The 12,585-nt window shown below is 45.7% G+C and overlaps 1 protein-coding gene across 1 annotated transcript in view; it reads left to right on the forward strand.

Moving 5' to 3' along the window:
- nbeal1 (neurobeachin-like 1) overlaps positions 1-11,741 on the forward strand; it is an 84,595-nt gene extending 72,854 nt beyond the window's left edge. Inside the window, exons 40-55 of the mRNA XM_083633823.1 lie at positions 150-274; positions 382-522; positions 746-876; positions 1,272-1,381; positions 2,557-2,674; positions 3,406-3,503; positions 3,676-3,792; positions 4,039-4,128; positions 4,236-4,345; positions 4,512-4,684; positions 5,413-5,507; positions 6,440-6,556; positions 7,590-7,751; positions 8,094-8,242; positions 8,989-9,124; positions 10,389-11,741. Of these exons, the coding sequence (XP_083489949.1) occupies positions 150-274; positions 382-522; positions 746-876; positions 1,272-1,381; positions 2,557-2,674; positions 3,406-3,503; positions 3,676-3,792; positions 4,039-4,128; positions 4,236-4,345; positions 4,512-4,684; positions 5,413-5,507; positions 6,440-6,556; positions 7,590-7,751; positions 8,094-8,242; positions 8,989-9,124; positions 10,389-10,505 (1,989 nt within the window). The 3' untranslated portion in view covers positions 10,506-11,741. The remainder of the gene's footprint in view (positions 1-149; positions 275-381; positions 523-745; positions 877-1,271; positions 1,382-2,556; positions 2,675-3,405; positions 3,504-3,675; positions 3,793-4,038; positions 4,129-4,235; positions 4,346-4,511; positions 4,685-5,412; positions 5,508-6,439; positions 6,557-7,589; positions 7,752-8,093; positions 8,243-8,988; positions 9,125-10,388) is intronic.
- Positions 11,742-12,585: the final 844 nt, after the last annotated feature.

The raw sequence follows: 12,585 nt of genomic DNA on the forward strand, positions 1-12,585 counted from the left end.
GTGTGTGTGTGTGTGTGTGTGTGTGTGTGTGTGTGTGTGTGTGTGTGTGTGTGTGTGTGTGTGTGTGTGTGTGTGTGTGTGTGTGTGTGTGTGTGTGTGTGTGTGTGTGTGTGTGTGTGTGTGTGTGTGTGTGTGTGTGTGTGATCTAGTTCCCCTGGATTCTAGCAGACTACACTTCAGAGGAGCTAGACCTGTCCGACTCTCGGGTATTCAGGGATTTGTCCAAACCGGTAGCTGTACTTAATGAGCGCAACGCCAAGGCTGTTAGAGAGAAGTATGTTTGACCCATCCAGGCACCTGTAACACTCTACAATACACTACACAATACATGTATAGGAATCTAGTCTAGGCCCCAGGTTGACTTTGTGAGTGTGTCCTCAGGTATGAAAGTTTCGAGGACCCGACGGGCACCATCGACAGGTTCCACTACGGGACCCACTACTCCAACGCAGCCGGGGTGATGCACTACCTGATCAGAGTGGAGCCCTTCACCTCGCTGCACATCCAGCTGCAGAGCGGACGGTAAGGAGACCAGGCAGCCAACCAGACGGCCACCAGTCTGCCTGCCTCGCCATCCAGCCTTCTTTCTCTCTATTTGTCTAGGTGTGCTTTGATCCAGAGATCTGCCCATTTCCCCCCTCTCTCCTTCCTTCTTCCCTTCCTTCCCTCTATCCCCTTTTGCTATGCTTCAGTACTCCGCTATGCTAGATGAGAGCTGTCTGCTGACCAATATCCCTTGTCTCAGGTTCGACTGCGCCGACCGCCAGTTCCACTCCATCCCAGCCACATGGCAGGCCCTCATGGACAACCCCAACGACGTCAAGGAGCTCATCCCCGAGTTCTTCTATGTCCCCGAGTTCCTGGAGAACCAAAACGGTGCGGCCTGAGGTTGCGTGGAGCTTGGCCTTTGTAGTCTCTTGATTAGATACTTTGTAGTCTCTTGATTAGATATCAAGTTTATTTATGACCTGAGTAGCTGCAATATTCACTCCTGATATAATGACAAAGAGGGATAACTTGGCACTGTAGAACATAATGGCCTAGCCTGCTTTATCTTATTCCTAGTATTTCATATTTCACATGATATTTGGAGAGATGCTAGTGAGTGACATAATCCAAATAGTCTTTTGTCACAAATCAGCTATGAATGAATTGTCTGTTCTCTTTTTCTGTTTCTACATCTCCCTCTTCTATCCTTCTCGCTAACACTCTCTCCCTTTCATTTTGGTTCCTCTGTTTCCTTATCCCTCTCTCCCTCGCTGTCCCCCCAGGCTTCGATCTGGGTCGTCTGCAGATCTCCAAGGAAAGGGTCAACGATGTTATCCTACCCAAATGGGCCAAGTCCCCTGAGGACTTCATCTACAAGCACCGCAAAGCCTTGGTGAGATCTACTTGTACTTGTACTTCATGTACTTCAAAGCCCTGGTGAGCTCTACTTGTACTTGTACTTCATGTACTTCAAAGCCCTGGTGAGATCTATTTGTACTTGTACTTCATGTACTTCAAAGCCCTGGTGAGATCTACTTGTACTTGTACTTCATGTACTTCAAAGCCCTGGTGAGATCTATTTGTACTTGTACTTCATGTACTTCAAAGCCCTGGTGAGATCTACTTGTACTTCGTGACATTTTCGTTTTCAGTCGGTTCACTGTTCTTCAAAGAGCACTTCTCACATTGTTGTGATTAATTCGCTGAGTCTTGTGTCAAACAGGAAATGTCTTGTTAGTATTCCTAGTTTACAGGTAATCTTTTCTTATTTCAGTGGGAAATGCTAACAAGGTGTTGTGGTTGGTAGCTTAAAGATACATGTAAAAAATAAAAAGAATACCCATAAAGTGCCTGGTGAAGCACAATAAAGACATTTTAAAAATGAAGATATTCCTTTAAAGGCAAAGTCACAGTTTCTGTGAATTGGTACACTATATGTAGTTGTATAATGTAGTTGTAGTTGACTTTATTGGTGAACCGGCTTCCCCTCAACCTACAGTACTTCTACGTCTACTTCTGCTTCAGTTAGTGATTTCCTATGTGTCGCAGCATGCCTTTCAACATTCCCCAGTGAGCTGAACTTGTTGATGGGCATATAGGCTTATAAATGTACTAATGTACTAATTAATTAATATTGAGACTATAATGGTTGACGCCTGTATCTTCTACGATGCCTCTGACTATGGTGAGTGTCTGGTGATAGTGTGACGACTACAAAGATCTCTATGCAGCTCTGCTTCCACAAAGCCACCGAGTGGAGTAGAATATCTCTTTCAATGACATCAACCACATTCCACGGCTGCAATGATAGGAGTCATTTGATGTGTGTGTGTGTGTGTGTGTGTGTGTGTGTGTGTGTGTGTGTGTGTGTGTGTGTGTGTGTGTGTGTGTGTGTGTGTGTGTGTGTGTGTGTGTGTGTGTGTGTGTGTGTGTGTGTGTGTACGTGTACGTGCGTGTGTGCGTGCATGCGCACAAAGTATCTACCTGTCTGTGTGTAGGGTATTGTTTATTGTGTGTGTTTTTTGGAATGAAAGATTTACGACCCCGGTGTGTGTGTCTTTGTAACAGGAGTCGGAATATGTGTCGGCCCACCTGCACGAGTGGATAGATCTGATCTTCGGTTACAAGCAGAGGGGCCCTGCAGCAGTGGAGGCCCTCAATGTATTCTACTACTGCACCTACGAGGGTACAGCATCCTATGATTCTAACTTGAATAACACACCATAACATTTAGAGTCAGTAGTCTTAACTATTAACATCAACTCTACAACATCTGTCTACACATCAGTCACTAATTGTTTTATTCCTCTCCATCTCCCTGCGATTTATCTGTGTACAAATGAAATGCTTTGACACGCTGCTTTGTGAAGTAGTGCTTCACAGAACCGCAGAGGGAATAAATATAGATTTTATAACAAGGGAGAACAAACACTGATTTTGTGATGTCACAGATTGAATGTTTGCATCAAGCCTCATCAATCATTTACTCAGTAAAATCAGACCTACCGTGTCCATTATGGTGTAGTTTCTCTCACTGTTCAAATACAACACACAGTACATTGTATTTGTTAAAGCAAAACATTACAGATAGCCCACTTTGCTCCAGGCAATAAGAAGAAATGTTATTTCTCCAAGGGCGTTATAATAACAGTTCTGTGTAAAATAAAAAGTTGATTACTTAGATTTAAAAGCAGACTGTTTTCTGTGGGATGCTACAGTATGCATTGCATTTGTATCCAAAGGGGAAAGAGTTGGTCTGAAAAAATGTCCACTTTTTCTTTATGTCTGCACAGGGCAGTGTGTCCCAAAACATCTGAAAATGACCATTATATCAGAGTACGAACATTTCGCAAAACACTGCTTTTGTACAGTACATTGTAAGTGTATTATCTTGAAGACTGGTTCGGTGTGTTGTAGGGGCGGTGGACCTGGATGCCATCACTGATGAAAAGGAGCGCAAGGCCGTGGAGGGCATGATCAGCAACTTCGGCCAGACGCCCTGCCAGTTACTCAAGGTACAAACACACCAGACACATGATCCTATCCCGCTTAAACCCACACACACACACACTTTTCCAACAATAGAATATAACTGATTGCAAATGTTGTTTCCTATGAAGACTTCAGATGGTGAATTATTTATTTAGTTGTGTTGATGAATCAGATGTGGACATTGTGTGTGTGTAGGAGCCCCACCCCATGCGTCTGTCTCAGGAGGAGGTGGAGAGGAGGAAGGCTCGCCTGGACTCCTGTCCTCTCAGCATCTTCGAGCACCTCAGCGAGCTCAAGTCCTTCTTTGTCGAGGTTCCTCCGTCTTCTCTCTGCCACTCATTCACTCAAACCCAATCAAGCTTTATTCACAAGCAGGGTCCCAAATTAAAAAATTCAAGTCTGTTGATAACTGAAAATGAAATGGATAATTTCATTTATCTTATTGGGTGATAACCTTGGATTATTTTTGGATTGAATTTACTACATAATTCTAATGATTGACTGTCCTGCCTATATAATGCTTATGATACAATTGTTCTTCCCCCTACTGCATTGCAGGGCATCAGTGACAATGTGCCGCTGGTGAAGGTCGTGGTGCCCAAGAATCAGTCCCACTCCTTCATCACCCAGGGGAGCCCCGACACCATGGTGAGTGAATGAAGCTGATTTCATGATGCTAACAAGAATGGTTAGAGATGAATGAATGAGCTGTAGGCAACAGTCGCTGATGGTGTTTGCGGCATCTGTGTCTCCAGGTGACGCTGAGTCAGAACTGCCTGTTGGGGACGCATGGGTGGCTGCCTTACGACAAGAACATCTCCAACTACTTCACCTTCATCAAGGACCCCACTGTGGCCAACCCCAAGTGAGCACACTGCACACACAGCACACATGCAAACACAGTACATGTACATGAGCTCTATGGTCCACATAGTAAACACTACACTCGGTTGTGATTAGGATGTTCTCCCAATTTGCTGTCCTCTTCTTCCTTCTTTACCTTCTTCACCCCCTCCCCTCCTCGTGTCCAGGACCCAGCGCTTCCTGTCGGGACCCTTCTCCCCTGGCGTGGAGGTGACGGCCGGGCTGTTTGTGGTTTCCCACGACGGCAAGTTGCTCTTCAGTGGCGGCCACTGGGACAACAGCCTGCGGGTCACATCCCTGGTCAAGGGCAAGACCGTGGGCCAGCACATCCGACACATGGGTACACACACCTGGCTTACACACACCCTACACACACCTTACCCACACCTTACACACACCCGGCCTACACACACCTTACCCACACCTTACACACCCTACACACACCTTACCCACACCTTACACACACTGCACACACATTTACACCCCGGTAAGATTTCCCCTTGTTAGAAAGATGTAAAGATGGTGAACGGCCAGCATCTAAAGCTCAGGAGTCAACTTTATCTGAATTAGTAAAGATTAGGGCTGAGCGAGATAGCCTAAAAATACAATTTCTGAGTGTGTTTTTACACCTACACCCGATTTATGATTTGAATCGAGTTTTTTTGGTTTTGTTAAAAACAAATAAAGTGTGTGAAAACTATATGAAACTCCAGCGCATCTGTAATGTCTTTCCACCAGGGCCTCTTCTTGATACAGATAATGTTACCTGCTTTTCAGCAGGTATTTGGTGCATCTCGCAGTGCCACACACACACACACACACTTCTCCCAGTGGGCCGCTGCCTGTCGGAGAGATGCTGGAATAAAATGTGTCACACTGCTACCTTTAGCTGCCACAGATTGTAGACTAGTGGTTTTCAAACTTTTTGCACACCAAAGAGCAAGACAAAATCTCAAGGCACACCTGTATCAAAGCAAAATAGCCTACCCTCTATAGAACACCTTCTATGTAACATGCATCACATTCTCAAACACATTCTCCCAGTCATTTGGTTCATCTCTCCTCCAGACATTGTGACCTGCCTGTCGACGGACCACTGTGGCATCCATCTGATCTCCGGCTCCAGAGACACAACCTGCATGGTGTGGCAGGTTCTGCAGCAGGTCAGGACAGCCGCAGCACACATCACTGCCTCATATACCAACAACGAGACACAGCTTGTTCAGAGAGCATCCTTGATATATGCAATCAGAAGCATGGGTACACCATATATATTATATTACTATAGATGGGTCACCGCAGGCCATCGTCTTTAGTACAACCCATAGACAATATCAAATGGACATAGTCACCGTGACGTCACCCATTTCTTTGTGGACTCCCATTTTAAAATCTTGAGTTTGACATTTTGACTGTCGCCATCTTTGTTTTTTGGAGCCAGAAGTGAGCATATATGGATGAGAGTGTGGACCTGGGGAGGAGGTGACACCTAGCAGACAGCTAGTCGCTAGCCACCTGTCACTCAAAGTGGCCACACTTTTATTTATGCATAACTTTAACCCATTGATACCTGATGCAGCATTTGTGTGTGTATCCCTTTAAGATGCGGTCTTAAAGGGATACACACACAAATGAGGGATATACACGCACATGCTACATCAGGTATCAATGGGTTAAGCCTTAATACACTTTCAACGGGTGAGTTGTATAAACCCCCCTACAATTGTCATGAACAGGGAAATTAGCTGTAGAGACCAAAACAGTTTTTTGTACCAGGCTGTATCGGGATTACTTTTGGAAACAGCCACAAGTGGCCATTCGAGGAACTGCTGTTTTTGGCACTTGCGCGTTGGCTTCATTTAGCATTCATATAACCCTGAATCTATAGTCTCTCCTGAGTCTAAATATAGCTGAATTGCTTGGTTTGACCATGGTAAAACCATTTTTATAAGCATTTTATGAAATGTCCATGGAAAATAAAATGGCAGATGAAATCCCTTGTTGAAAGCCGGAAGTGGGCGTGACTTTGGCTCTCTATTTCAGTTCAGGCATCCTGTTGCATTGTGGTCAGTTTGCTGTTTCCTGTGCTGTGCAGGGTGGAGCTCCCGTGGGCCTCTGTCCCAAACCGGTTCAGGTGTTGTACGGACACACAGACGAGGTGGTCAGCGTCAGCATCAGCACAGAGCTGGACATGGCTGTGTCCGGATCACGGGTGAGACACACCACACACACTGCCCTGCCCTGCCTGGGCCTTTTCTAACACTGTGTTTGATCTCATTCCTCTCCATTAATCCAAATTAGTCTCTGAAATAGAGGTTTCAGCTTTGAGAGGGAGAGCTGGAGAGTGTGGTGTAGAGTTCTCATTTGGGCCTGAAAATTCAAGCTCGACGACGCGACCCGGCCCTAGTAAGTTGAAGCCCGAGCCCGATCCAACCTGACCAGACCAATGAACATAGATTGTCAGCCCGAACGCGGCCCGAGCCCGTCGGGTCCCATCGGGCTCGGGCTGAAACTAAGAACTCACTCGGGATTGGTTTCATACTGTAGAATCACTTGCTGAGTCAATGAGCTGGAAAATCCATTCAACATTCTGCCGCTGAATGTACAACTCAGTTTTTAGACAAAGAAGCATGCAGGGGTACCGCCCCCATCTGGCAGCGTCAGGTTAATGCAGGAGTGCTTTGCATTCAAGTTTGACATTATTTTTGATTAAATAAGTTGGAGGCATAAATCACTGGACTGGGAAATGAAGTCAGTTTAGAGGTAAATTAATTATTGATTTATCTCAGTCAGTAAATGAAATAAGTTTAGTTTAAGTTTGGAATAAAGACTGGAACCAGCCAGGCAATACTTTTGTAATTTCCTTTGTCTCAAATTGGGTTTGCGAATGTTTGATCCCGCCTTTCCCAGTCAATAAAACTAGATAGGATTTGGCCTTTTTGTTAGCAAGTAGGTGCTGTGCGTGTTTTTTTGTTTTTTACGAATATATTTATTTGCATTTAGTTTTAACAACAGAGATCACAGCCTAACAACACACATGCACATACATACACACACAAAAACAGATAATACAGTACACATAATAAATTTGTACATAATATAAAAGACAGATTCAATACTTTCTAACAATGTGCGTATTATTTTCCATAAAGTGTAGGAAATGTCCCCAGATGTCTTGAAAGCCGTGAGGTTTTCAGGTGTTGTGGGTGTGTTTGTTAATGTGGCGCTCACCCCGTGTGTTCCAGGACGGGACGGTGATCATCCACACGGTGCGGCGGGGGCAGTACATGCGCTGCCTGCGGCCGCCGTGCGACAGCTCTCTGCCTCTGTCCATCCTCCACCTGGCTGTGTCCTGGGAGGGCCACCTGCTGGTCCACACCTGCCTGGAGGGCAAGGCAACACTGAAGGTACACACACACACACACAGCCAGAATTGAAGGTTCAACCTGACATTATTGCTTGAAAGCTACTGATATATCGTGTTTTCGATACCATTTCCATGCAAACAATTATGTGCTATAGGAGTAGTATCACACCCCTTTTCTGGGCTTGTCAAAAGGCATTTTGGGAAATGTAGGAAATCACTGACTGGTTGAGGCAGTTGAGATAAAGTATGTACACCAAAAAAGCAAATTGCAACACTACCACAGAATAAACACTTTAATGTATCAACATCACAGACTGATATCAGAGGGTGGATTTCTTTTCATAACTTACCAGGTGATGAACCAGTGTTTTATCTCTCCCAGGATAAAAACGCCCTCCACCTTTACTCGGTGAATGGGAAGCACCTGTGCAGCGAGCCTCTGAAGGAGCAGGTGACGGATATGTGCGTCTCTGGGGAGTATGTGGTCATCGGCAGCGAGCAGGGCTACCTGTCCATTCGAGACCTCTACAGGTAAACTCTATCTCGGTTTAGTCCATTTAAAAGAACGAAGGACCGTAGAGCTTCCATATTCCTACACATGGCATGGCGTGCACTTTATTACTCCGCCATAGCACCCAGTAATAAAGACGGCGATCTGCGGAGGGATACCTTGCCTGGCATGCGTAGGAATACGGAAGTGCTACAATTGAGAATATGTAGTGCCAAATGAAAGGGCTATTTTTACGGCAAAGTAAAGCTGTTGTCAATATAGCATCCAAATACACTGACTATCAATATGTAACTCATACAACAACCCCACGTCGAATAATTGGAACTGTCCCTTTAACCCAAAGTCCCAAAGAACAACTTTAAGATTTGTCATTATGTATGGTCTCTAGTTGTTTTCATACATATTGTTTCCAACCAGTACTTTATTGTATTCACCTGACCATGTAACCACAGCTGTAACCCATCTTGCTTGATTGCATTGGAGTTAATTGTATCATGTGACCTAACCTGTATGTATTTAAGATGGCGTCTCACAGTCCTTTGCCAGTCTGATGAAGAGCTTTGCTCGAAACGTCACTTTTTTGTTGGGTGTTTGAAATAAAAAACACAAACTAGGAGCCCTTGCAGTGTGCGAGCTTTTTATTCATTTTTCACTTATTGTTCACCTTTGAGCTCAGCACCTGCCCAACTTGGATTTTGGATGTGCGTGTATCCTCTCTGAAACTGTCCCTTTAACCCCTCCTCTCCTTCTCCTCCCTTCTCTGCAGCCTGTCTCTGTGCGCGGCGCCCATGGCCATGCGGGTGCCGGTGCGCTGCGTCTCGGTCACCAAGGAGCAGAGCCACGCGCTGGTGGGCCTGCAGGACGGCAAGCTGATCATGGTGGGCGTGGGCAAGCCGGCGGAGGTAAAGAGCTCGCTGAGGAACTACATCGCTCAGAGCCTGGAGGGCTCTCCGCTAATGGCCTCCCCCCTGCTGGCCCCCCTCCGCGTCCGCTCCCCAGCACGCCTGCTGCACCAGCGCGACCAGCTGGTGTTCAGCCCCGCCTCCGCAGCTCACCAACCCTAGCAGCTCTAAGCCTAGTCCCTCCCCTCCTTTCTGTAGATCTGTAGACCCCGGAGCTACACACACACACACACACACACACACACACACACACACACACACACACACACACGCTCACAGATAGATCCACACCCACATAAACGCCTGTGTCACATGCTTGGCCTAGATGTCCCGGAAGACTTTCTTTTCTTAAACACAATCACCTCTCTTTCTCAGGGATGGTTGTCGCCCGCTGTCAATTTGTTCCTAGCCTCATCCTTCCCATGAACCTGACACGGCCAGATGGTTTGTTGCAAACTGCAAACGCATATCTGGCAGCACGGCAAGATGGATTTCTCATGGGATCGTGATCTCGTGAATCCAGCTGCCTCGCAAGGTTGCCTTCCCATAACGAACTGACACAAACACACACACACACCCCTACCTGAGACATTCCTTTAGCGCCCTCCTGAGTCAACACTGTGGCCCCCTAGAGACATGACTGTGATATGACAACAACATACTTGTGCTTACCTCGTGTTCCTGGGAATCTTTGGCATCTATACCGTATTTGACCATTGACTTGGGATGATCTCCATCCTGTGCCGTTTACCTGAAGTGTCATTGTTTTACGTGTTTGACTCTACCAACTATAACAAATATGCTGTGAAACAAACGTACAACTAATTAACGCTTCCGCAATCTCAAGCCATATTAACTATAGTAGCTATGATCTAATACTGCAAACCAATACACTCGCGCCAAGGTAGTGAACACTGAATATTGTGATGTGTGTATAGGAGGATGATACAGGCGGTCCACCTCTGGATAGTTTGAGTCATTGATCTGAATCATCGCACCTCTCTGCTTCTTACCTTTTCTGTTCAGATTTGACTCACACCAAAGTGAATCAAACTTTGATTTTGAATTGCCGCACCAGTCAATCAAGCTCCAATGAACTAACAAATCACTCATCAATCATATCCCTCCTCTTTCTTTTCCTTTGACTTCACGCTTTTCTCTCTCCTCTCCTCTCCTCCCCCCTCCACCTCACTTGCTCTCCTCTCCGACCCCCCTTCCCCCTCCACCTCACTTCCTCTTCCTCCTCTTACTGCACTCTTCTCAGATGCGCTCGGGCCAGATCACGCGGAAGCTGTGGGGCTCCAGTAAGCGGCTGACGCAGATCTCCTCGGGGGAGACGGAGTACAACACCCACCACAACCAGAACTGTCCCAACCCCTAAAACCCCAAACCCCCTCCACACATCCCCCCGTCCCCCCACATTCCTCCCACCCGGCTGCACGAACGCTCCTCAAATCTCCCGGCCATCCTTCCCCCAACCAGGTCACCTCATTTTGATCGACTGTTCTTAGGACCCATCCTCCTGGTGGATGCACAGCGTATCAGAGAGACTGCATGTCGGCGTGGTTGTTTTTGTTTTGTTTGTGTATCTGTGTGTTGTGTGGGTGTACGGCAGCTTAGGATTTGAGCGTCCGGCGCAGGCGCTGCGGTTCAGATCCTCGAGCGGCTTCCACACACGGCCCCACCGCCACTCCTCAACACCACTGCCCTCTTCATCCCCCAGTATCATCATCATCATCATCACACTACATGGTCAGTGTATTGTTTCTCAGCCAGGAGCCCCTATGCAGAGACACGAGCCTCTGTGTGTTGCCGACCTGCTCGCGTGCGTGTGTGTGTGTGTGTGTGTGTGTGTGTGTGTGTGTGCGTGCTCTATCTCTGTATGTAAAGTGGCCTTCTTGTCCACTCTTAGTTTGCCTTGGATGCAGATAGTCGGGCCTGGGCTTTGTAGGCCAAAGTTGATGTTTTTTATGGTTGCCTCAAAGCTGCCACACAGTACAGCGGCCTTATGCAGTAAAACGGCCCCATCTCCCACTACACTTGTGTGTCTTTTATATACGTATGTGTGCGATTTTCATTTGTTGTCGTGTTTGTCCCGACAAAATGTATGCATGCGCCCAGCAATTCGGCACTTGTCGTTTTTCGCATGGCATTTTTGATCCATTTTGAGATTAAGTAGCAAAACATACTAACGCCGTTTTGTTTTGTGTTTTTTGTCTGTGAATTTACACCCGACTTGCTTTTGGAGACGAAGGGTGTGTCATTTAAAGCATATCATTTATTTTAATTGTCACTACAAGCAAAACACTACACCCTCACACACTACAAGCCCATCACAGCAGTACAGACAAAGGTTGTCCGCTCATTGATGTCACATAACACTCGGCTCCCCTGCGCCTCATTGAATGTTTTTAAGTTACTTGAATCCATGTTTATTTATCGCGCGACATGACCACAGATATCCAGTACGGCATATTTTCTCTTCTCTCTCTCTCTCGTGTTGCAACTCCTGTGACTGTTCAGAAGAAGAAGGAGAGAGGAGATCGTCCTCAAGGGCTTTACAACATGTCAGTGTTAACAGCAATACAGCGCCTCCCTCTGGCACCCCTCAACACTTCCAACCCTTCTAATATATATATATACTGTATATATATATATATATATATATATATATATATATATATATATATATATATAATATGTATGTATGTGTATATATACAGTATATATATATATATATATATAGAGGGAAATATGTTTGAATGCGATTTGTTCACTCTCCACGCAAATGCCACAGTATGAAGCTCCTGTGGATAAGATTTTGTGTGATTCATATTTTTGCACCGTGTGACTGTGTGTGTGTGTGTGTGTGTGTGTGTGTGTGTGGACATGCGGCTGTTTGCGTGCGTTTGTTTTTTTATGCCAAATTTCTCTATTTCATCATAGATGTCGATATGGTGTCTCCGATTCAATGTACCATGACAAACCCCCTGATTGTTTCTCAGCTCAGTCATGGGTTTGGCATTGGACAAAACGGTTCTAGTTTATTTCTCATCGATTTATTTAACATGTGTGACATAAATGTTCGATAAAGAAGGACTTAAGTCCCATCCTTCTTTAAGAGGTTTTCACACTTTGTTTTGGCGGGCATGTACGTATGTCTCAACAACATAGATCTTTAACCGTTTTCTGTGAAAGGTTTCATTCAATGTTTTTTCAAATGGAGTGTTTGTTGTTTGTTCTTCCTTTCTTGTTTGCTTCATCCGTGTTTGTCGTTCAGACAAGAGACCACTGTCAGAGAAGTTTATAAACCGACTTCTGCGACTGCAACAAATGGAGTGCCTTTTTTTAAATCCCAGTCAGCGTGCTATCGCCATAGAACCAGGCAGTTCTCATTAGTGAAGCTTATCATCCCCTGACCTTACATCAAAGCAGCATTCCAGAAGATAAAAACAGGAACC

The sequence above is a fragment of the Poromitra crassiceps genome (genome assembly GCF_964638095.1).
Source record: "Poromitra crassiceps genome assembly, chromosome: 3".
Classification (NCBI taxonomy): domain Eukaryota; kingdom Metazoa; phylum Chordata; class Actinopteri; order Beryciformes; family Melamphaidae; genus Poromitra; species Poromitra crassiceps.